The 25,255-nt window shown below is 45.1% G+C and overlaps 1 protein-coding gene across 1 annotated transcript in view; it reads left to right on the plus strand.

Moving 5' to 3' along the window:
- Positions 1–25,255, plus strand: part of UACA (uveal autoantigen with coiled-coil domains and ankyrin repeats) — a gene marked incomplete in the record, with an annotated part of 128,754 nt that overhangs the window by 78,665 nt on the left and 24,834 nt on the right. Inside the window, 12 exon segments of the mRNA XM_077472453.1 lie at positions 1,128–1,192; positions 2,822–2,879; positions 6,403–6,473; positions 6,640–6,746; positions 9,805–9,986; positions 11,635–11,672; positions 13,742–13,801; positions 13,907–14,014; positions 16,279–16,311; positions 16,398–16,496; positions 25,078–25,117; positions 25,199–25,251. Coding sequence (XP_077328579.1) covers positions 1,128–1,192; positions 2,822–2,879; positions 6,403–6,473; positions 6,640–6,746; positions 9,805–9,986; positions 11,635–11,672; positions 13,742–13,801; positions 13,907–14,014; positions 16,279–16,311; positions 16,398–16,496; positions 25,078–25,117; positions 25,199–25,251 — 914 coding nt within the window.

Here is a 25,255-nt window from a genome sequence, read left to right on the forward strand (position 1 = left end):
GTGTGGGTATTCAAAAAGATGTGGGTCAGAGTGTGAATCTGGGTGTGAGGAGTTCATTCAATAGCTCAGTAGCTCAAAACAAACAAATTGAAAGAACTCCTCACGCCCGGATTCACGCTCTGACCCACAGCTTTTGGTCTAAAGTGCTGGAAATCACCAGGGATATGCAATTAGCGGACCTCCAGCTGTTGCAAAACTACAAGACACCTCTGTGTGTCATGCTTGTGGCTGTCAGTCTTGCTATGCCTCATGGGACTTGTAGTTCTGCAAAGGATGCTCTACACCCTTGCTGACATTGAGTGGCATTAAAATAAATCCCAATTGGCCAAAAAAATTACTCCTTTTATTTATTTTTTATTTGTAGGGGAGAAAAGAATACTGCTGGCATGGCCGGTTATAAAAAGAGAGAAGTACTGTTCTTCCTCTCATTTCCACCTCCCTATGTTAAACTGGTTGTAACCCTAAAACCTATTTTATAATAAGGCATAAGATCTAGCACTGGGCTTTTGCCATGTCAATTGTCCCTTTTTTATATGTTGTACAACGCCTGGTTGATCCTGCCTTTTCTTGTCTCCCCCTCTGTAAACTGACCACGTTTATCATGGCTGCTGATCTCTGATGGCGTGGTCCGATTACGTGCCTCTGTCATCCAGCTCTCTCCTCAGCATCTCTGCATCACCCCCCTTCCTCTCTCCCTGTCTCTTCCATAGTCAGTGTGTACGCCGGCCTCTCCTCTCCTCCTAATTCTATTCCCTGTAGCTGCTCCAGTACTTGTGCTTGAAACAAACCAAAAAATAAATAAAAAATAGAAACAACATCACAAAGTATATCTTTTTTTTTTTTACAAATAACATATTTATTTATATTCAAAGAGTGCATTACACGTCATGCATTACTACAACATAGTAGAACAGTTAGAACAGATAAGAGAGGGCTGCAGGGAGCACCCATCCAGCGGCCCGTCGCAGCAGACCCCCCAGGACCGGCAACTGCCAGCCCGGGGGGGCCCCCCGCGAACAACCGGGTCGACCCTGTCGGTCACAAAGTATATCTTTTATGTTCAGGATGCCTACATATACAGTCTTCATCAGACTTGTCATTGAAGTCTACTTCTTTCCTTCTGGCAGGGCGAAATGCGTTGCATTTGTCAGCGAAGTATGGGCACTCCTTATGTCTGCAGAAGCTCCTCCAGGTAAGTGAATTTGGGGCTGTGGTGGGTGTGATTTGTAAACTAGGTCTGGAGAGAGACCTCTGTTTGGCTCACGCCAGTATTTGTAACGCCACTAAACACTGGGCTCGACAAATATTTTTTCTTTGGATCTAGGAGCCAGTTATTTCCTCTGTATATATGATATGGGGGTGATTGGCTGTCAGTGATACATAATAAAAAAAAATATATATATATAATTTTTTTTTGTTAATTATACATGATTTATATAGCACCAACAGTTTACGCAGTGCTTTACAATGTATAGGGGGGACAACACAATTACAGTACAATACAAAAGGTACAGGAGGGCCCGGCTCGTAGAGCTTACATTTTAAAGGGAGGGGCTGGTGGTACAAAAGGTAATAGTTGCAGAGAATGATTTGATGGGGGTGACTCGGGGACAGTTGTTAGGTGGGTGTGGGATAGGCTTCCCTGAATAAATTAGTTTATATATATATATGTGTGTGTGTGTGTGTGTGTATATGTATATATATATATATATATATATGTGTTTATGTTGGTGAACATGCCTTCCTCTCTGCTCTGTCTCGGTGTAAAACTCGTACCTTAGCCAGTCAATGCGTAGCCGGCCCCCTGCCACCTCTATAGCCAATGAATGCTATAGCAAAGCAGTGGCAGCTGGGCGACCAGTCTGAATGTGGCACTCAGATGACCCAAAGAGAATGTATGGGCGTGCCGCAAGCTATAGGAATCCCATGTGTGCACACGCAGTGGCTAAAGCGCCATTGGTTGCTAGGACATCGGTGGTCCTAGCAACCAACAGCAAGTGCAAAGGAGTTTGAGGAGTGAGCAGGTGGGGGGGGGAGGGGGCGGGTGGGGGCAGAGGCTCCGAGTGGGGGAGATGAGAACACAGTGTAGCCACAGACAGAGATGGGCTGACAAAAGCCCAGGCGCCAGGGCGTAATTTCTAGCATATAGCTGCAGAGTGCCATTTCCACACATGCACCTGAAGCGGTGATCCCTTCCGCAAATGTTCCAGGGCACAATTTCTACTCGCCATAATGCCTGGGATTTGTCGAGCCCGCCACCGAAGATGGGCCTGATAAGTTTTAAAAAAAAAACACAACCCTTGCTGCAAAGGCAGCTTACTGTTTATCAAATGAAGTCTTTAAGGGCCAGTTCACGCCATGTCTTATTTACATATGATCCAGGTGCGGTGCCAGTCCATTCATTGGACTGCATCAAGAGTGCATGGACTACTTTAAAAAAAAAAACGCACAGCAACCTGATCACATGATACTACTGCATGGTTTGCCCTTCACTGTACCATGTGATTCAGTACAGCCAAACGCACTGCGTTTGTGACCTGTGTTTTGGGGTGTCGTTAACACTGGCACCCGCTGAAGAACACAAGTGCAGTGCATTTTGAACGCGGTGCTGGGAACGTGCATTTCCTGCGCCGTGTTCTGGTGTGAACTGGCCCTAAGAGTCAGGCGCATGCAGAAGGATTAAAAACATTGCTGCTGTTTTATGTGGCTAGTCTTCCTCAATGTGTCAGAAGTACCAGAAATCAATGTAATCAGAGATTTTCTTGGTGTCTGTTTTTATAACTGTATATTTCTGTGCCTCTGTTTTTTTTTTTCATTGTAGTTCAACTGTCCAACAGAGAATGTGGATCTGCAGGGGAGGACAGCGCTGCACGACGCAGGTACCAGTGGTCACTTCAGTTACTGTGTGGTCCAGGACATTCACCTTTTTTGTTCTTCAATCACCCCAATCTTACTCTGACATTATGATAACATTCTTTACAGATTTTAGCAGACTCAAAGTGGAAGTAAACTCAAAGGCTGTCAGGGCTGGGCTTAAACCTTACTTCTCTGAGCTGGCCGCTCAGCTGTCTGCTAATTACCAGATCCTATCTCTCCACAGTGACTCACCTGTTGATGACATCCTGCTCGTCAGTCCTGCCTACTCAAGCCGTCCAGCCCAGAGGATCTCTGCCTTCACCTACTGCCAGAAACCATTAATTAGACCGAGATAGAAGTATAGCTAAATCACACTTGTTAATAAAAGTTAATAGAACAAACTTAGTCAAAACATAGCCAGAGTTCAGGAACCACAAGGGATAGTCAGCCAAGCCAAACATCAGGGAGCCAGAGATGAGCATAGTAAAACAGCAAGCAGGATCTGGAGCCAGAAGGGATGCCAGCCAAGCAAGTCTTTTAACAGGAATGCCAGAGAGCGTCTCTGATGTTGACCAAGGTGAAGGCAGAGATCCTCTGGGCTGGACGGCTTAAGTAGGCAGGACTGACAAGCAGGATATCATCAACAGCTGAGTAACTGTGGAGAGATGGGGGCTGGCAATTAGCCGACAGCTGAGTGGCCAGCTCCAAGAATGAAGAGCTGAGCCCAGCCCTGAAAAAGGCATAATTTGTACTTATAGGCTTACCTATAGGTACTGTAAATATCTCCTTAAACGTGTGCCGTTTAGGAGATATCTACATTACATGCAGCCAATGACGTCATTGGCGCATGCGCTCTGAAGGAAGGGCCACCTGTGCCATTCCTTCAAAATGCAGTGCCGTGCATGATGGCTCCCCCGTGCAGGCGTTGCGTCATTGTGGAAGGAAGGAAGACGGGAGAAGATGGACGCTGCCTCCAGCGATTTCATCACATCGCTGCAGGGCTTCGTTTTCAGGTAAGTTTCACATACTGTGCTAGTATGCGATGCATACTAGCACATTATGCCTTTACCTTGCAGGTCCGAAAAAAAATAAAAAACTCCCAGCATCTTACAGCCGCTTTAAACTTCTAAGAGAGAGTCCATACAACTGCAATATGTGCACTGCTAAAGTTAGACTGGAAGTTTGGGAGTGACACCTGAAAAGTCTGCAGGGTGGATCAGAGTCGGTGGAAATGACCGCAGGTTGAAGGAAACAAAATTGCTTGATTCAGTCTGGGTATTATAGGGAAGGGGGGGAGGGGGATTCCATCCTCAGTGTTGTTGTGTTGTGCTGACATGGAGCTCCCCGCCTTCCCCACGCCAAAATGTAATTATTACTGTCGGCTGCTATAGATGCCAGCAGTGTTTTGCATGAAAACATTTTTCAAAAACTTGAGTATAACCAGTCTGCCCATAGATTGAAATTTGGGCCAATTCCTGCTGAACCGGCTGAATTTTGCTCCGTCTAAGGGGCAGCTTAAAGCTAGTTCATCAAGATAAGATAGGAGGCCGACCTTTACCATTACGTGTTTTTAAAGTGATCGTAAAGTCTTGTTTTTTTTTTTCCTATAAAAATAATAAACATATTATACTTGCCTGCTCTGTTGCAGTGGATTTGCACAGAGCAGCCCAGATCCTCCTCTTCTCAGGGTCCCACTTCTGGCCCCTTCCTCCTGTTCAGTGCCCCCCCCCCACAGCAAGCAGCTTGCTATGGCGGGCACCCGAGCCGAGTCACAGTTACCTGTGTCCGTTAAGGCGCGGAGCTCCGCCCCCTCTCTGCCCCCTGATTGGCTAGCTGGCTTTGATTGAAGCGGGAGCCAGTGGTGCTGCTGCTGTGTCTCAGCGAATCAGGAAGGAGAATCTGGACAGCTGAGACACTCATGGACATTGCTGGACAGAGAGGGACCTCGGGTAAGTGTTGGGGGGGGGGGGGGGGGGTCTACACTCTTTAGGCTTTTTATCTTAATGCATAGAATGCGCCTTCTGTCTTTACAATCCCCTTTAGCCAGGGTTTAGTGATGCTTTCAATATTGCAATCCACAACCTAGTTCAGTATGATTATAGGGCTTTGATGCTTTGTGCAAGACCTTTCATACCAGCCTACATTCTGTTGTACCTTCTGGTTTTACTTCAAAGAATACTGATGGCTTTTCTCAAATGGGGTGAAGCCTTTATGAAGGATCTACATTCCTATTTCTGTAGCTCATTATGGTCTGCCATGTATGACTCTGCCTTTTGAAAATGACGTCTGTGATATGAACAAATGAATGGGGGGAGGGGCAACTACATGGCAAATGAGGTTCAATGTAGAAAAATGTAAAATGATGCATTTGAGTGGCAAAAATCTGAATGCGATCTATAGACTGGGGGGAGAACCTCTGGGGGGATCTAGGATGGAGAAGGACCTGGGGGTCCTAGTAGATGATGGGCTCAGCAATGCCAAGCTGCTGCTAACAAAGCAAACAGAATATTGGCATTAAAAAGGGAATCAACTCCAGAGATAAAACGATAACTCTCCCCTCTACAAGACTCTGGTCCGGCCGCACCTGGAGTATACTGTCCAGTTCTGGGCACCAGTCCTCAGGAAGGATGGACTGGAAATGGAGCGACTACAAAGAAGGGCAACAAAGCTAATAAAGGGTCTGGAGGATATTAGTTATGAGGAAAGGTTGTGAGCTCTGAACTTATTCTCTCTGGAGAAGAGACGCCTGAGAGGGGATATAATTTCATTATACAAATACCGGACTGGTGACCCCACAGTATATAAATACCGGACTGGTGACCCCACAGTATATAAATACCAGACTGGTGACCCCACAATATATAAATACCGGACTGGTGACCCCACAATATATAAATACCGGACTGGTGACCCCACAATATATAAATACCGGACTGGTGACCCCACAATATATAAATACCGGACTGGTGACCCCACAATATATAAATACCGGACTGGTGACCCCACAATATATAAATACCGGACTGGTGACCCCACAATATATAAATACCGGACTGGTGACCCCACAATATATAAATACCGGACTGGTGACCCCACAATATATAAATACCGGACTGGTGACCCCACAATATATAAATACCGGACTGGTGACCCCACAATATATAAATATCGGACTGGGGACCCCATAATAGGGAGGAAACTTTTGCGGAAGGGAGTTTAACAAGACAAGACACGCGGCCATTCTCTAAAATTAGAAGAAAAGAGGTTTAACCTTAAACTACGTAGAGGGTTCTTTACTGTAAGAGCGACAAGGATGTGGAATTCCCTTCCACAGGAGGTGGTCTCAGCGGGGGGGGCATAGATAGTTTCAAGAATTTATTAGATAAGCACCTGAACGACTGCAACAAACAGGGATATACAATGTAATACTGACATATAATCACACCCATAGGTTGGACTGGATGGACTTGTGTCTTTTTTTTTTACCTCCGCTACTATGTAACTATGCAGTTTCTTTTACTATAACGCACATCTCCTCTCTTCCAGCGATGTCCGACTGCTGCTCCAGCGTGCAGCTTCTCTGTGATCACGGGGCTGTAGTGAACGCCAAAGACTTGGTAAGAATTCAGAAATTCCTGCGTCTTTCACCCACTTCCAGCCGGACTTTTCCTTCTCTTTTTTGTTATTGCCGCTCCAGTCAGACTTTACTCCCACCACTGTTCTGTTTTTTTTGATCTTGAGCTAAGATGGGCGCACTGATTTGCTGACCTTCTGTCTACTCAGGATGGAAGGACTCCGCTTGCTTTGGCCACTCAGATGTGCCGTCCAGCGATTTGCCAGCTTCTGGTAGAGAAAGGTGCTGAAATCAATGCAAGAGACAAGCAGAACAAGTAAGTGCTTTGTCAGAAGTCTATTGGGATCTAATATCATAGTTATTAATATCCAGTTAAAAAAAACACTTCCGGACCACCGCACGATTGGTGTGGTATGCAGCTAGCTACCATAACTTTGGTATCCTCCTCTTCAGCAGGCGGTCCTGTTTCCGATAATGGTGGTCTCTGCGGCGGATTCGCCGCAAGATCACTTTTACTGGTGGTGGGGAAGGCTCCCCTCTCCCACCGCTCTCCAATGCCCTATGCCACTTACTGGAGCTGCCGGTAGCGGCGAAAGCAATCAAATCCTTCTCCTTCCTGGGTATGGAGCTGAGTGAGGGAAAGATGACCCCCCCCCCCCCCACCCGTCTCCATACCATTGCAGGGCAGAATTGATGTCAAAACTTCACCTCCGCCCATAGCTCTTAAAGAGGAGGGCCGTTTAAAAAAAAAAAAAAAAGTCAGCAGCTGCAAACACTGCAGCTGCTGACTTAATAAACACACTTACCTGTCCAGGGCGCCCGCGATGTCGGCCGCCCGAGGCTGACCCGTCCCTCGGCTCTCGGGTCCCGGCGCCGCCATTCCCTCTAAGGGAAACGGGCAGTGGCGCCTTATGGCTTCACTGCCCGTTTCCTACTGCGCATGAGACGTGAGGTCTTTTTGTCCCCCCAGATCTCATATTTAAGAGGTCCTGTCATGCTTTTTTTTTTTTTTTATATTACAATGTTTACATTCCTTGTAATAGGAATAAAACTGACACAATTTTTTTTTTTTTTTTTAAAGAACAGTGTCAAAACTAAAAGAATACAATAAATTAAAAAAAAAATATATATTTTTTTTTTAAACACGCTCCGTCCCGCCGAGCTTGTGTGCAGAAGCGAACGCATACGTGAGCAGCACCCGCATATGAAAAAGGTATTCAAACCACACATGTGAGGTATCGCCACGATCGGAAGAGCGAGAGCAATAATTCTAGCTCTAGACCACCTCTGTTACTCAAAACATGCAACCTGTAGAATTTTTTTTTTTTAAATGTCGCCTATGGAGATTTTTTTTTTAAGGGTAAAGGTTTGTCGCCATTCCACGAGCTGGTGCAATTTTGAAGCGCGACATGTTGGGTATCGGTTTACTCGGCGTAACATTTTCTTTCACAATATAAAAAAATAAAAATTAGGCTAACTTTACTGCTGTCTTATTTTTTTTAATTCAAAAAAGTGTATTTCTTTTCCCCCCCCCAAAAAAAGTGCGCTTGTAAGACCGCTGCACAAATACGGTGTGACAGAATGTATTGTGACCACTATTTTCTCTAGGGTGTTCGAGGGGAAAAAAAAAAAATTATGATGTTTGGGGGTTCTAAGTAATTTTCTAGCAAAAAAAAAACTGTTTTTAACTTGTAAACAACAAATCTAAAAAAAAAGAGGATCGGTCCTCAAGTGGTTAAAGACTGCCCTATAGCTACAGGGCAACCGTTCTGTGCAGAATTCCGCGTGTGTGTGTGATATATGTGTGTGTGTGTATATATATATATATATATATATATATATATATATGTGTGTGTGTGTGTGTGTGTATATATATATATATATGTGTGTGTGTGTGTGTGTGTGTATATATATATATATATATATATATATATATATATATATATATATATATATATAATGTGTGTGATTCTGCACCTCCGGGGGGGGGCTTGCGTGCCGCTTCTGCTGTGATTCAGTCACAGCGGAAGCCAACCGGCGTGTGCTGGCCAACGGATGGCCACCGCACCCGCTGATTGCCTAGGAGAGACATAGGATGGAGCTCTGCCTATGTAAACAATGCAGAGCTCTGTCCTGTCAGAGGGGATTTGATGGATTTTCTTTCCTTGCAGTACACATCCCTTAGGCCTCATACACACTATTAGATTTTCTGCAGATTTCTGTCTGCAGATTTACCAAAACCATATAATATGACAGAGATATGCAATTAGCGGACCTCCAGCTGTTGCCGAACTACAAGTCCCATGAGGCATAGCAAGACTCTGACAGCCACAAGCATGACACCCAGAGGCAGAGGCATGATGGGACTTGTAGTTTTGCAACAGCTGGAGGTCCGCTAATTGCATATCCCTGTAATATGAGGTCAAACCTTAAGAGTTTCAATGTGTATGCAATGCGGCGGGGCCCTTGCACTACGTGGTTTTGGTAAATCTGAAGACAAAATTCTGCAGAAAATCTAATAGTGTGTGTATGGGTTCCAAGTGAAAGCAGTACACATAAACACTAGTTAGGCACACGGTTAACCCTTTAATCGCCCTAGATGTTTAACCCCTTCCCAGCCAGTGTCATTAGTACAGTGACAGTGCATATTTTTAGCACTGATCACTGTATTCGTGTCACCGATTCCCACAAAGTGTCAGATTGTCCGCCGCAATATCGTAGTCCTGCTACACGTCGCTGATCGCCACCATTACTAGTATAAAAAATAAAAAAATTCCAGTGTAAATATAACATAGTTTGTAGACGCTATAACTTTTCCGCAAACCAAACAATATATGCTTATTGTGATTTTTATTTATTTATTTTTTTTTTTAATGTAGCAGAATACGTATTGGCCTAAATTTTATGAAGACACTTGAGTTTTTTTTTTTTTTTTTTATTGGGTATGTCTAATAGCAGAAAGTTAAATAATATTGTTTTATAGCGCAAAATATTAAAAACCCAGAGGTGATCAAAAGAAAGCTCTATTTGTGGAAAAACAATCTAAATGTAATTTATGTACAGCGTGGCACAACCGCGCAATTGTCAGTTAAATTTAACGCAGTGCCGTATTGCAAGAAATGGCCTGGTCATGAGGGGGGGGGGGGGGTAGATTTTTCAGGGGTCAAGTGGTTATCATACAGGATTTATATAGCGCCAACAGTTTTTGCGCAGCACTTTACGACATGTGGGCAGACAGTACAGTACAATTCAATACAGGTGGAAGCAGACTGCCCTGCTCCTTGGAGCTTACAATCTAAAATGAATCGAGGTTATGATAGAGGGATGTTGTGGACTGAGGAGGAAATCTCTTAAGCCTTTTTTTATGTTTCCAGGACACCGCTGATGTTGGGATGTGAATACGGCTGCAAAGAGGCTGTGGAGGTCCTGTTGAGAGCCGGGGCGGATGTCGGACTGGTAGACTCTTTGGGACATGATTGCGCCTATTACAGCAGAATCGGAGATAATCTTGAGATCCTGTCCCAGATAAAGACCGCTGTCGAAAGTTCACCAAGAGGTCAAACTTTTTTTTTTTGGGGGGGGGGGGTTCCTAGTGCTTTTCTATTATATAATTGTGCTTTTTAAAGTGGTTCCAAAGGCAGAAGGTTTTTTTTTTTTGTTTTGTTTTTTGTTTTTTTTAACCTTCCTTCCCACCCCCCGGTGCCCGCGTCATTGGATTTGATTGACAGCAGCGGGAGCCAATGACTGCTCTGCTATCAATCTATCCAATCAAGAGCCAAGACAGCGCGTCCCTGTAGGTCAAGTTCTAGGGCTGGGGTAAGTAAAACGGGGGGCCTGGGGTTCGGGGGTTCTGCAACCTCGAACCTCGCACCCCCTTTTTTTTATTACCTGAGCCAGATCCGATCAAGCGTTGTGAACAATAGCAGCGGCTCCCGCCGCTGTCTCCCTCCTCATTGCACAGATTAATAGTAGCGAGTGGTTCAAAAGCTGTGATGAGGGGACACGGGGGGGGGGGGGCGGCGGCCGTGCCCAGTCGCGTTGTCTGTGTTGATGAATGCAACAGCAGGACTTGAGAATGACTGGGGTGCCCGGGGTTCTCGGGTCTTGAGAATGAGCATGCACGGGAGCCCCTCATGAAAAGCAGAGTTCTGTGGGGGGCCCCACGCCGAAGAGGAGGGGCCTGGAGCGCTGGGGGGGGGGAGAAGAAGAGGATCAGGACTGCTCTGTGCAAAGCCATTTACACAGAGCAGGTAAGTATAGGCATGTTATTTTAATAAAAATTAAAAAAAGAAAAATGGCTTTAGGAACACTTTAATGCGTTTTATAAAAAAATAAAATAAACCTGTATGCAGCTCCCCCCCATCCCCCCTTATACTTACCTGAGCCCCATCTCGATCCAGCACTGTGCACGAGAGCAGCAGCTCTCTTGGCTCTCTTCCTCCTCCATTGGCTCCCGTTGCTGTCAATCACAGCTAGTGAGAAGGGAGCAGAAGAACAGGGCTGAACCACGCCCCACGTTTCTATGGACTTGCAGCTGGCTCCGGAACGAGCGTGCACAAGTACCCCCCCCCCCCCCCATAACAAGCGGCTTGCTATGGGGGCACTCGGCGGGCAGTAGAATCCAGGAATGCCGGTGACCTCCTCTAGAAGAGGAGTATGCAATACCATCGCAGAGAGCAGGGGTAAGAGGAACATGTTTGTTATTTTGAATAATAAAAAGTGGTCGTTTTACAATCGCTTTTAACCCTTTTGCTGCCCAGTCCATACTTTGTACGGACTTGGCCACTGGGATTGTGTGTAAATCTGACAAACTCCTGCCCGCCAGATGGAAGCATTTGGGCAGCTGCGCTGTTGCCGTTTGCTTCCTCTCTTCCCCCCCCCCCCCCTCCCCCTGGATACGGCGCCCGGAACCGATATAGCGAGTGCCGCCAGCTAGAGGAGGGAGATGAGCGGACGTTTTTCCCTGTGGGCTGGAATTTGTACGTTTATTGCACCCAAAATCATGACGTGCATGTCTGGTCCTTGAAATCCCTTCCGTGCCGCTGCCCCGGTGTCATGAACTGGACCCACAAAGTGGAATGTGATTTCTTTCAGTGTTTGTTTGGTGCCGTAAAATGCAATCTGTTTTACTACACTAATGTATATAAAGATATGGACCTTGAGGAAGCGTGGAAGATGGTGCTGACTTTTGTATTTTCTCACAGGTCCTGATCCTTTAAGAAGCAAAATGTCGCTACGAGCGGTGAGTGTAAATGTACACAAAAAACTGTCTGTAGCTAAAGCCAGGGCTTTTTTTCATAGGGAACGCAGTTTAGAAACCTCCAGCTCTTGATGGTGTGTTGAACGGTCTAATAATGCCCGACTGCTGGAGGATTTATCACTGGGGGGGGGGGAGAATCTATTGTTGGGGAGATCTATTGTTGCTGGTGGGGGATATGTTTTTCTGGGGATTCTGGGATTCTTATGCTGCTGGGAGTTCAGTTGTTGCTGGGAGGTATCTACTGTTGGGGGGGCTATTTGTTTCTGGCTGCTCGAGCATTTTTCACTGGGGGAAGGGGGAAATCTGTTATTGTCAGAGGTCTATTGTTGGTGGGAGATCTGTTGCTGCTGGTGGGGGAATCTATTTTTGCTGGGGGGGGGGGTCTTATGTTGCTAGGGGGTCAGTTGTTGCTGGGAGACGTCTATTGTTGTCTGTGGGCGGGTCTTTTGTTGGTGGCTGCTCTACTGTATTGTTACTGGTGGTGGTTTATTGATGGGGTGTGCTGGAGGATCTATTGGTGCTGGCTGCTGGAGCATCTATTGTCCCTGGGGAGGATGTGTTGTTAGAGAGGCCTATTGTTGCTGGAGGGGATCTATTGTTGCTGAGGAAAGAGCTATTTTTGCTGGGGTATGCTGGAGCATCTGTTGCTGGGGGTGGGGTTCTGTCGTCGATGGTGGCTGCTAAGAGATCTACTGTATTGTTACTGGTGGGGGGGTTTGTTGTGGAGGGGGGGTTATTTTGTTGCTGGGGCATATATATATTGTTGCTGGTGGAAGATTGTATGTGGCTAGGGGGCCAGCTGTTTCTGGGGAGGGATCTACTGCTGCTGGGAGAGCTACTGTATTTTTACATGCAAGCATCTGCTCTGTTGCTAGAGGGGTATTGTATTTTTGTTGCTAGCAGGGTAATTTGTTGCTAGGCGGATCTATTGCTACTGGGGGGAGGGGTAGGGTTCTGTGATGGTGACTGCTAAGAGATCTACTGTATTGTTACTGGTGGGGTGTTTTGTTGTGGAGGGGGGGGGGTATTTTGTTGCTGGGGCATCTATATATTGTTGCTGGTGGAAGAATGTATTTTAGGGGGTCAGCTCTTTCTGGGGAGGGATCAAATGCTGCTGGGAGATCTACTGTATTTTTTACTGACAATGGTCTGTTTGGTTGCTAGAGGCTACTTTGGTTGCTAGAGGCTACTTTGGTTGCTAGGTGGCAATGGTCTGTCCTGTTGCTAGAGGCTACTTTGGTTGCTAGGTGGCAATGGTCTGTCCTGTTGCTAGAGGCTACTTTGGTTGCTAGAGGCTACTTTGGTTGCTAGGTGGCAATGGTCTGTTCTGTTGCTAGATGCTACTTTGGTTGCTAGGGGAATCTAGTGTTGCTAGGAGGGGGGCGGTCTTTTGTTGCTGGTTGCTGATGATCATGTTCTGAGGTCGGTAAGGTTAGATGACTTGGAAGGGGGAATACCTGCACCTATTCTGAGAATAGAAAGCCCTGAATAAATCGCTGCTGTAACTAGACTGGTACTAGAAAGATGTATTTGATAAGGGGACATACCCGGGTACAAGCCCATAAGCCACGTGTTCTGTGACCGGTTTTGTGCTCGCTCTTAGCCGGATGATCGTTCTTCCATAGGATGTAATGCAGTGTGCGTTTTTACTGACGAGGTTGGGAAGAGACTCTTTATGGCTTTACCCGGGGCAGCCGGCACATTATTTTCGGTTATCTACTTCTCAGCTGCTTGTGATCCTTCTGGCAACATTCTTGCCTGGCAGTCCCCATCCCATCACTTTTCATTATTATAATGTTTTTTTTTTTTTTTTGTTTTTTTGCTCCCGTCTTTTATCATTGGGATGATCTGATCCCTACAATTCCATTTCTTTCCTCCCGGCAGTGAAGTGACGTCAGTGTAGTCAGACGGGGAAACTTCCCTTTTTGTCAGTTTAATAATTAATGATCTCTCTGGTGCTGTAAACCCCGATGTGGCCGTCTTCCTCTCTATCTCCCGGAGGTCACGTTTCCCATGTTTGTTTCTCATTTTTATGTGCTCTGTCCACACAGAAATGGGCAAAGGCCAACTCCAAAGAAGAGTCGCTGGCAAAGTCCAAGGACCAGTCACAGGTGTGTGCCGCTTTATATACATTGTGTGTGTGTGTGTGTATGTTTGTTTTATGAGGGGAGAGCGTTGCAGTAACTCACCTGTGCTCATCACCTGTCCTCATTCAGGATCTGGAGGCCGAGAATGAAGACCTGCGGGAGAAGCTGAGGAAGATACAGCTGGAGCAGCGGGGGCTGATGGACAAAGTGGGGGGACTACAGCTGCAGCTCAACCAGGTGCCCCTTCCATTGACAGGCTGCTTGTTACAGATTTGATTAGGATTATTGGTGTTGTTTCATTTTTAATATGCAGGTGTGCGAGGAGCTTTATTTGTAATAGCTCATCAAATTGTCTGTTTATATAGCCGTATGTGGGTGTGTGTGAAGACGGGGAGGTCACACAAAGCCATCGCTTCGCATCTCTGCTATAATGTCCTGTGATCTCATTTCCGATGACAGATAAATGTTGTATGTGTGGCACTCGGTGATGCTTCCAATGCATATTATTAATTTGCTGTGGGGAGATTTGATTTGAAATTAATAAGCTTCTAACTTTTATCCTTTGCAAAAGATAAATAAAAATCTGAAAGTCGAAGATCCGGGGTTAACTCACAGGGCCCATTGCAATGGGTGTCTTATATTTTTATATATAGTGTGTGTGTGTGTGTGTGTGTGTGTGTATATATATATATATATATATATATATATATATATATATATATATATATATATATATATATATATATATATATATATATATATATAAACACACACACACTTCACTACTTTACATTGTAGACAAGTGTCATTTCTTCAGTGTTGTCACATGAAAAGATAGAAGAAAAGATTTACACAAATGTGAGGGGTGTACTCACTTTTGTGAGATACTGTATATTTCACATTATGAATAGTGAAAGTAGGGCTGAAACAACTCATCGATCGATTATGAAATGAATCAATTACTATTTTCATAATCGATTAATCGGCCAGTAACAAAATGGGGTTAAAGTTAATGAGTCTGATATTTACTAGATTGGCCCTTTAATAGTATAGATCTCCTCTAATAGTATATACACTATATCTCCTCTAATAGTATATGCAGTATATCTCTTCTAATAGTTTATCCAGTATCTCTTCTAATAGTATATACAGTATATCTCGCCTCTAATAGTATATACAGTATCTCTCTCCTCTAATAGTATATACAGTATCTCTCTCCTCTAATAGTATATACAGTATCTCTCTCCTCTAATAGTATATACAGTATCTCTCTCCTCTAATAGTATATACAGTATCTCTCTCCTCTAACATATATACAGTATATCTCTTCTGTCTGTTATTCTCAGAGTGGATTGCATATTTTGCTCCCTAACCATATAGTTGGTTATTTATATTTACCATTGCATATAGAGATATTTAAGAATAAATTGCCTTTTTTTTTTTTTTAACTTTACATATTAACTAAATTATATTTTTTAAAGGTTATTAACCGATTAATCTGTCGAAACAATAATCGGCCAACTAATCGATTATGAAAATAATCGTTAGTTGCAGCCCTAAGTGAAAGTCCTTGCAACGGTGTAGATCAGGCCGGAGATGGTCCAAATCTTGGCCGATTCAGCAGGGTCCGGCCGAGATTTGAACCATGTGTGGGGCAGGCTGATTGTATCTAAGTCAATCCAGCGATCAACTTGGGTTCAACCAGCATGTCAAGATTTTACATAGGATCATTGCCAGTGGCTATAGCTGCTAACAGGGATCATTGTGTTCTCCCGGCAGGAACGCCCTCCCGTGATTCTTGCATACTAACGGTACACAATTGTCGGCCAACAAAGGCAGAGCGTTGCAGAACTTGTGGCGAAACCGGTTTGCAAAACGCAGTGCGATTTTGCAAAACCTGGTGGCATGGTTTTGAACACCCATGCAAACCAATTCTGGTGCAGCAAATAAAATAAGAGAGTCCTGCATGATTATGATACAGTGCGATCTGAGCCATACAGCGTGAATGTCACTGCTGCAGAACTGCATGTGATTTGAGCAGCAATGCGGCGCAATTCCTTTCCATATCGCATGCGGTTCCCTGCACCCGCATCCGGTGTGAACCGGGCCTGAAGGATGAATTGTTAGCGTTTTCGTGAATGCTAAAGCAGCAACTCCAGGGAGACGTGTGGAGTCGGGTCGGGCCACCTGCTGCAATTACTGCTCGGGAACCTTCTGCTGTAACAGGTTGCCACTCTCCTCCAGGCTGTAGTCATGGACTGTGAAGCTGATGGGACAGCAGATGAGGGGTGGGGGGGGGGGGAGCGTCTGACTGCCTGTCAGCAGGAGACGGGAAATAACGTATTTCAGCATCTCACCCAGATGGGGGGTTGTGGGAGGCTGCTGTGTTTTTTTTGTACATGGGAACTAGGTGGGGTTTCCAGCAGTTTTTTGTGATGACTGCAGTATAGAAATACAATTGTTCTCACACAGCGCACTCACATTGTGTTCATGTATTGCAGGAACAGATGATAACGGATGACCTGGAGAACGAGGTAAGGCCCCGGAGATCTGTGTTCTTCGTTCTCCCTTTTATAAAAGTTTGTGTGCATCTTTACAGATCTTTATCTTCCAATCGCAGAAAGAGGAGCTAAAATCCCTGCTGGAAGCAAAGGAGAAAGAACTAGAAGACAGCCTGAGGACAATGGAGAACCTGCGAGGAAAGATGCGATATTACGAGGTGAGCGAGGGATTTTTGCCTCTGTGTGGCAGGATGTGGGTAGGAAACGAGGGAACTGGAAAGGGAGAGCGGGGATTGATGGAGAGAGGAAATGAGTAGTTGCTTTACGCCTATATTCATCTAAAACTATGTAACTAACTATGTAACCTATTAGATTGTAAGCTCTTCTGAGCAGGGCCCTCTTAATCCTCTTGTATTTTATTGTATTCTAACTGTGTATTGTCTCCTTTTCATATTGTAAAGCGCTGCGTAAATTGCTGGCGCTATATAAATCTTGAAGAATAATGTAACTATTTAAAAGATCCTCGTTTTTTTAGGAGCGCCATTTCTGCATTTATTGTATTTTTATCATTGATATAAATTGAAGGATCCTCAATGGTGTTTCACTTATTTAACCACTTACAGACCGGACCAATTTGCTGGTCAAAGACCAGACCACTTTTTGCGATTCGGCACTGCGTTGCTTTAACTGACAATTGCGCGGTCGTGCGACGTGGCTCCCAAACAAAATTGACGTCCTTTTTTTTTTCCCCACAAATAGAGATTTCTTTTGGTGGTATTTGATCACCCCTGCGGTTTTTATTTTTTGCGCTATAAACAAAAATAGAGAGATCATTTTGAAAAAAACGCATTATTTTTTTACTTTTTGTTATAATAAATATCCCCCAAAAATATATAAAAAAATTTTTTTCCCTCAGTTTAGGCCGATACGTATTCTTCTACATATTTTTGGTAAAAAAATCGCAATAAAAGATTATTGATTGGTTTGAGCAGAGATCAGCGTCACTAGTTGCTAGGCAGAATGGAGAAATGCTGTTTACACGGCATTTCCTCCATTCAGCTGTCCCGTGAGACGATCGCGGGTATGCCCGCGGCGATCGAGTCCGCGGGTCCCGCGACCGGACTCACGGGGGTCCCGACCAGCGTGCCGCCGGCGGCGCGCTCCCGATGGCAGGGCGGCATTGAAGATTGGACGTACCTGTACGCCAATATGCCTGCCCGTGCCATTCTGTCGACTTAAATCGTCTTGCGCTGGTCGGGAACCGGTTAAACAAAAAATAGCGACAATTTTGAAGAAACAAAAAAACAATATTTTTTACTTTTTGCTATAATAACTATCCCCCAAAAATATATAATAAAAAAAATAATTTTCTCCTATATTTTTGCTTAAAAAATAAAAAAAAACGTAATAAGTGTATGGTTTTGCACAAAAGTTATAGCGTCTACAAAATAGGGGATAGTTTTATGGGTTATTATTATTGAGTTTATTTTTTTATTTTTTTACTAGTAATGGCGGCAATCTGCGATTTTTATCATGACTGTGACATTATGGCGGGCACATCGAACACTATTTTGGAACCACTGTCATTTTATACAGCGATCAGTGCTATAAAAATGCACTGATTACTGTGTAAATGACACTGGCAGGGAAGGGGTTAAGTGTGTCCTAGGAAGTGATTCTAACTGTGGCGGGTATGGACTACATAGGACATGACGGTAATCACTGCTCCCGATGACAGGGAGCGGTGATCTTTCATGTCACTAGGCAGAAAGGAGAAATGCCTTGTTTACATAGGCATCTTCCGCTCTGTGACGCAATCGCGGGCACCGAGGCACACATCGAGGCCGTGGGACCCGCGGTCACCCACAATGCCGCATCCTAAAGGGGACATACCTGTACGCCCATTTGCCCAGCCGTAACATTGTGCCGACGTATATCGTCGTGCGCTGGTCGGCAAGGTGTTAACGTAGGCTTCAGCCTGTATAAGAGCAGCGTAAATGGCAAGCTTTGCCAAAGCGTTTGCAGAGCTTTCAGAAAGCTTTCTTGAAGCTTTTAAAAGTACCATTCAGCCCCAGTTTGTAAATGCTGAACACAGATCCCAATGGGAGTGCTGATTGCCACTTTAAGCAAGCTGCTAGCGCTTAGTTGACGCTTGTTGTAAACCTGCTAGCAGCTTGCTTAAAATGGCAATCGGCATTCCCATTGGGATCTGCGTTCAAACCGGAGCTTAAAGAGGAACTGCTCACATCTGTAATAAAAACATTCTTTGCCATTCTGAAGCTTCCCTCCAACCACTTTGCATATTATTTTGTATATACTGTGATTCTGTACTTGCCAAATACATACCTCCCAACATTTTGAGATTGAAAGACACCTACATAAGCATAGGACACGCCCTCTCCCACACCCCCTTAAAGGGAAATGAGCCAAAAAAAGGATAACTCCACAAAGACTTTTTTTTTTTACCACGGCTAATCCTTTTATATTGGCTCTTAAAATGTACAGATGCAGCAATTTAGAAATTGGATGAAAGGTTTAGCGCTGGGAAACACTTTTTGAAAGATAAAAAGTACATTTTATATATACAACTATAGAGAACAGACCAAAATGAGGGACAAATGAGGAGGAAAGAGGGACATTGCTCCAAATCAGGGACAGTTGGGAGCTATGCAAATATGCTGCAAAAATCCTCCCTCCGCTGAGTCTGGTTACTGCCATTTTAACTGTGGGCAGCTGAAGCTGCTGCCTGTTCACTTCCTGGATTTACACAGGAGGCACATCTCCATCTCTGCAGCTCTCATTGGCCCTCTTATGAGACTCCCCCCCCCCCCCCCCTCCTCCCTTCCTTCCTGGCAAACTCTGAGAGAGCTGTGCGTGATGTCATAAGCCTAGGCTAATGACCAGACAAGAAACAGGAAGTGGGCTGTATAAGGGTATTACTGGCAGAAAAAAAATAATAATTTACTATCCAAAGTTAAAACAACAAGAGCAGAAAATGTATTGGATGCAAAGTTAAAAAAAAAAAAGACTGACGTTCCGCTTTAATGGTACTTTAACCACTTTTTTTTTTTTTTACTGTGCTACAGCCTATAGATGGCTACAGCGCGGCTCTCTTGTTCCGGAGGGGGTGTCCATGGATGCCCCACCCCCCCCGGAAGCACTCCTCTCGCGTGCCCCCTGGGGTGCGCACTTGGCACGCCCTATGATCGCTCTGTGTCCTCTACGGGTCATGGTAAAGGGACAATCGGGGCTGATCACAATGTAAACAGTTGCCGGTTATCGCATCTCCTTTCCTCATGCCGCTATCACAGCATGAGGAGAGCCGATAACCAGCAATCCTTTTGATTTAAAAATAAATAAATAAATTCATTTTTTTATTGTCACTTTTTCATACAAAAACAACAGTACCAAACAACATAAACCCAACATTCAGCCCCGGCACGTGATGAGATGGGTTAAAAAAAACAATAAAAAATACAAATAAAAATAGCCTCCCCTCTAAACCAGCAATCCTGACGGGGAACACGCATGCAGATAATCGGGGGGCACTGATTATCAGTGCAGCCCTCGAAGTGTACACCAGAGAAAAAAAAAATACTTATTTGCAAATAGAAACAATATGGTCCAGTCTATCCAGTGACACTGTATAAATATAGGCACCTCATCTCCTGATTTATATGAAAATTTCAAAGCAGGGAAGGGGGGAGGAAGGGAAAAAACAGGGGAGATTTTTAAGCGGTGCAATTATAAGTGCTAGTAGAGCAAAATATGATAAAAATTCATTTATTTATATACAATAAAAAGCACTATACTATTAGATATAGTACATGGGAATTCAAAAGACAAAGTGCGCATTTTTCCTAGACTGAAGGGATCCCGGCAAAGCAAGTTGGTGAGCCGATAGCACTCGTTCCCAACATGTTTCGCAACAAGCTTCTTCAGGGGGAATGTGCAACTAACAATAAACATAATATAAAATTAATGTACAAGGTAACATGAATCTACAGTATAATTACGATACATAAATACATATGAATATCTTGCAACCCGGGCCAGTGTGATCTGAACAAAATGGCGCTTACCACTCATCAATTGGCAACCGCAAACCAGGAGTAACCACTAGTTGTAATTTATACTGTAGATTCATGTTACCTTGTACATTAATTTTATATTATGTTTATTGTTAGTTGCACATTCCCCTGAAGAAGCTTGTTGCGAAACATGTTGGAAACGAGTGCTATCGGCTCATCAACTTGCTTTGCCAGTGTCTTGTCTAATAACGTCCTCCATCGGATAGTGTCCGCTGTGTACTGCGCATGCGCAGTACACAGCAACACAGATTCCGAAAATTGCCGAGGATGAACGGCGCCTGCGCCGTGAGTCCAGGTTCTATCCCCACCATCCAAGTGGACATAGAGTTGGAATATAAAAGAGCCGAGCGCAGCGAGGCCGAGCCCGAAGCGTGGCGAGCGAAGCTCGCCCGCGAGGGGCCCTTTAATACTCACAACCCTATGTCCGCTTGGATGGTGGGGCTACCACCTCCACTCACGGCGCAGGCGCCGTTCAGCTTCGGAAATTTTCCGAAGCTTCGTCTGCTCCGTACTGCGCATGCGCAGTACGGGCCGGACGCTATATGATGGCCGGACACTATACGGCAGAACACCGGGATCCCTTCAGTCTAGTAAAAATGCACACTTTGTCTTTTGAATTCCCATGTACTATATCTAATAGTATAGTGCTTTTTAATGTATATAAATAAATGGATTTTTATCATATTTTGCTCTACTAGCACTTATAATTGCACCGCTTAAAAATCTCCCGTTTTCCCCTTCCCTGCTTTGAAATTTTCACCTATTTGCAAAATTTTAGAACAGAATCTAAAAAAAAAAAAAGTTTATTTGTTTATTATTTTTTAAACATTTTGCTGTTCTTCCTTTTTTTTTTTTTTTTTTTTTGTGTTTTCATTTTTCGTGTTTGTTTTTTGTTTAGCAAAGAATAAAAAAGCCCAGTGGTGGTTCCGTACCTCCAAAAGAAAGCTCTATCTGTCTCAAAGGAAAAAAAAAATGTCATACGGTTACAGTGTTGCATGGCCGCGCAATTGTCATTCAAAGTGTGACGGCGCTGAAAATTTGGCCTGGGCAGGAAGGGGAGGTGCAAGTGCCCAGTAGGCAAGAGGTTAAAAGCTTCAACAAAGCTTGCTGAAAGCTCTGCAAATTTTTGTCAAAGCTTGCAGTTCTCAATGCTCTTATACAAGGTGAAGCTCGTGTGTGTGAATCGGGCCGTGCAGTAAAGGGTTTGTGAATGGGATTCGGTCCTTTTTGCTTGCCCCGCCCCCCCAGTCACAGGAGAGATTGTGATAATGAGGGATCTGGCTGGTTGCTGAATAGTTAATGTGTTTATTGTCCTGATCATATGTTGCTTTATACAGAAACAAGTTTATAAGCTTGGGGCGAAAAAAAAAAAAAAAAAGTTAGGATTTTGCCCGCAGCCAGTAATTAGATTCCAGCTGTCCATTATTCAGTAGAGATAAGCACATTGCTAATTGGTGGCTGCGGGAGGCATATTTCTTTGCTTGCCTCATATTTAATGAGCTGCGCTGTGTTACATGTATACAGCCTCTTCATTAAATTATGTTTTTAAGTTTTTGCCAGAACTACCGTAATTCACTGCTTTTGAACATTTAGTGTCTCGCTGTTCATCTTTGTACCAGTTTTAAGTGACATTTTAGTGCTTCGCGTGACATGCGGCCGCTTTATGCAAGTTCAGATAACGCGGTAATTATGGCGATTTATAGCTGTGGTAAAACTGACACGTACTGGTCATCCTTGTACTACTTAAACTTTACTAGACAGGGTTGGTTTGAAATGAATATAACCATGCTTTTAGTAAATGAGTCATTTTAAGTTAAAAAATAAAATAAATGACCTCGGGTCAGTCGCCAGCAGGACATCGGTGCTTATGACCCCGGAGGGTCCATTTAATCCACCTCTATCACTTGTGTAGTTATAAGGCAGCAATATACATGGAACGTCCATAACATTACCACCATTGACAGGTAAAGTGAATAACACTGATTGTCTTGTGACAATGGCACCTGAAAGTGGGTGTGATTTATTGGGCAGCAAGTGAACATGTTGCCCCTGAAGTTGTTGTGCTGAAACAAGCGTAGAGATTTGAGTGACTTTGACAAGGGGGTCATATTGTAATGTCTGGATGACTGCGTCCGAGCAACTTCAAAACTGCAGCTCTTGTGGGATGTTTCCGGTCTGCAGTGGTCAGGACCAACCAAAAGTGGTGCAAGGAAGGAAAACTGGCCAACAGGTTCATGTGCGGCCAAGGCTCAGTGATGGAGGTTGGGGGGGAGGTGAAGGCTCAGTGATGGAGGTTGGGGGGGAGGTGAAGGCTCAGTGATGGAGGTTGGGGGGGAGGTGAAGGCTCAGTGATGGAGGTTGGGGGAGAGGTGAAGGCTCAGTGATGGAGGTTGGGGGGGAGGTGAAGGATCAATGGTGGAGGTGAAGGATCAATGGTGGAGGTGAAGGATCAATGGTGGAGGTGAAGGATCAATGGTGGAGGTGAAGGATCAATGGTGGAGGTGAAGGATCAATGGTGGAGGTGAAGGCTCAATGGTGGAGGTGAAGGATCAATGGTGGAGGTGAAGGATCAATGGTGGAGGTGAAGGCTCAGTGGTGGAGGTGAAGGCTCAGTGGTGGAGGTGAAGGCTCAGTGGTGGAGGTGAAGGCTCAGTGGTGGAGGTGAAGGCTCAGTGGTGGAGGTGAAGGCTCAGTGGTGGGGCTGGTGAAGGCTCAATGGTGGGGCTGGAGGTGAAGGCTCAATGGTGGGGCTGGAGGTGAAGGCTCAATGGTGGGGCTGGAGGTGAAGGCTCAATGGTGGGGCTGGAGGTGAAGGCTCAATGGTGGGGCTGGAGGTGAAGGCTCAATGGTGGGGCTGGAGGTGAAGGCTCAATGGTGGGGCTGGAGGTGAAGGCTCAATGGTGGGGCTGGAGGTGAAGGCTCAATGGTGGGGCTGGAGGTGAAGGCTCAATGGTGGGGCTGGAGGTGAAGGCTCAATGGTGGGGCTGGAGGTGAAGGCTCAATGGTGGGGCTGGAGGTGAAGGCTCAATGGTGGGGCTGGGGGGGGGAGGTGAAGGCTCAATGGTGGGGGTGGGGGGGGGAGGTGAAGGCTCAATGGTGGGGGTGGGGGGGGGAGGTGAAGGCTCAATGGTGGGGGTGGGGGGGGGGAGGTGAAGGCTCAATGGTGGGGGTGGGGGGGGGGGTGGTTTGAAGGCTCAATGGTGGGGGTGGGGGGGGGGTGGTTTGAAGGCTCAATGGTGGGGGTGGGGGGGGTGGGGGGGGGTGGTTTGAAGGCTCAATGGTGGGGGTGGTTTGAAGGCTCAATGGTGGGGGTGGGGGGGGTGGTTTGAAGGCTCAATGGTGGGGGTGGGGGGGGAGAGTTTATTAATGGCGTGGGGGGGGGGGCTCATTATCAAGCCCCACCTTGCAAATTAAAGGATTAGCTACTGACAGCTTTGTGCTAGATATTGCTGCATTCAGAGCTCTAGTGTAGTCTCAATGGGTCAGAGCTGTTTTTTTTTTTTTTTTTTTTGTGGCAAATGGGGGGACTACTTAATAGGTGGGTGGTCATGTTATGGTGGGATGAACATAATGTCATGGCTGATCAGTGTAATGCCCTACAATTGTCATCAAACCTAGGTAAAGCTCTAGCACTTTGAAAAAAACAGATCAACAGATGTGGCGTGATTCCTGTTCATTAACAATAATACAATTATTGTGCTGACTTTGTAAAAGAAAAAAAAAAAAATGTACAGGCTTTTCTCTGCAAACTCGACATACTCAATCTTTCCTGCTTTCAAAGGGCTCCTACTGTGGTTATTCCTGCAGAAAGCAGAAGAGTGGAATTCAGGATTTGCATCAATATCATGAAAGTGCTTCACTAAAGTACTTCAGCCTTTCGATGAAACGGGGATGGGGCAAAACAAGCTGGTACTTTACACAATGGCTTATTACACAAGCCTGCCAGCAAGGCTCAAAAAACATTAGGCTTGGTTACTGATTATTTCTTCTACAAGCAAAAGGTGGTAGCACTTCCACTGCCATTCATAAGAATAGGTGATTGGGCAGTAAGTGAAGCCACGCACATGATTAAATGTCATTTAAAGTGGATCTTCACCAACATCTGCCCCCTCCATTTTTTTTTTTTTCACCCCAACTTAGCTGGTTGGGGGTCCTGCGTGGTTAAGATACCTACCCAGTGTTGTCCTCCTGAGATCCTCTTCTCTTCTGCCTCCTACTTGGTCCTGCACCACCATCTTCTTGCATGACGTCATCGGGAAGCTGCTGGCTCTTTCGGGGTTCAGTCAACGGCTCTCCCGATGGTGACCTGGTAGGACTGCCTCCTTTCTCAATGAAGGGCTATGCCTCATGGGATATGTGATGAACACAACGGACAAAGTGCACTTCATTTCATTGGGGGGGGGGGCAGAGCTTTTTTTTTTTTTTTGCAGAGGGGTCAACATCAAACTCGGGGTGCTTTTTAATCTGTTGTGCATCAGGTCTGAGGTCCAATACAACCTAAGGGTCTGTGCCGATGGGCTTTTGTTCAGTCCAAACAGGTTTTGCAATATACAAGTATGTAGGAATGCAGAACCTGTTTGAAGCCAGTCGGAAGGAAGTCGACTGCAAGTCAAATGCGCCTGCCAGCTAATTCTGCATGATCTAGAAGCGTGATGCCATCAACAGCAGCTCAAATCTATAAATTGGTTTCATTCTTTTTGTTTTTCAGCAAAAGAATCACTCGGCCCCAAGTAGCCCATTCAGCCCTGGTGAGTATGAGAGCGAGAGCCGATCATACTGGTCTTATCAGGCACATAAAAGGTTTCTAATTCGGTTTTCTTGCTTTCCAGGTAAAGAGGAGGCTGTGATGAAACAGAATTTAGTTCTAAGCTCGGACCCCCAGGTAC

This window comes from Lithobates pipiens, unplaced genomic scaffold (assembly GCF_037356315.1).
Source record: "Lithobates pipiens isolate NorthernLeopardFrog02 unplaced genomic scaffold, aLitPip1_a1.2 Scaffold_8, whole genome shotgun sequence".
Classification (NCBI taxonomy): Eukaryota; Metazoa; Chordata; class Amphibia; order Anura; family Ranidae; genus Lithobates; species Lithobates pipiens.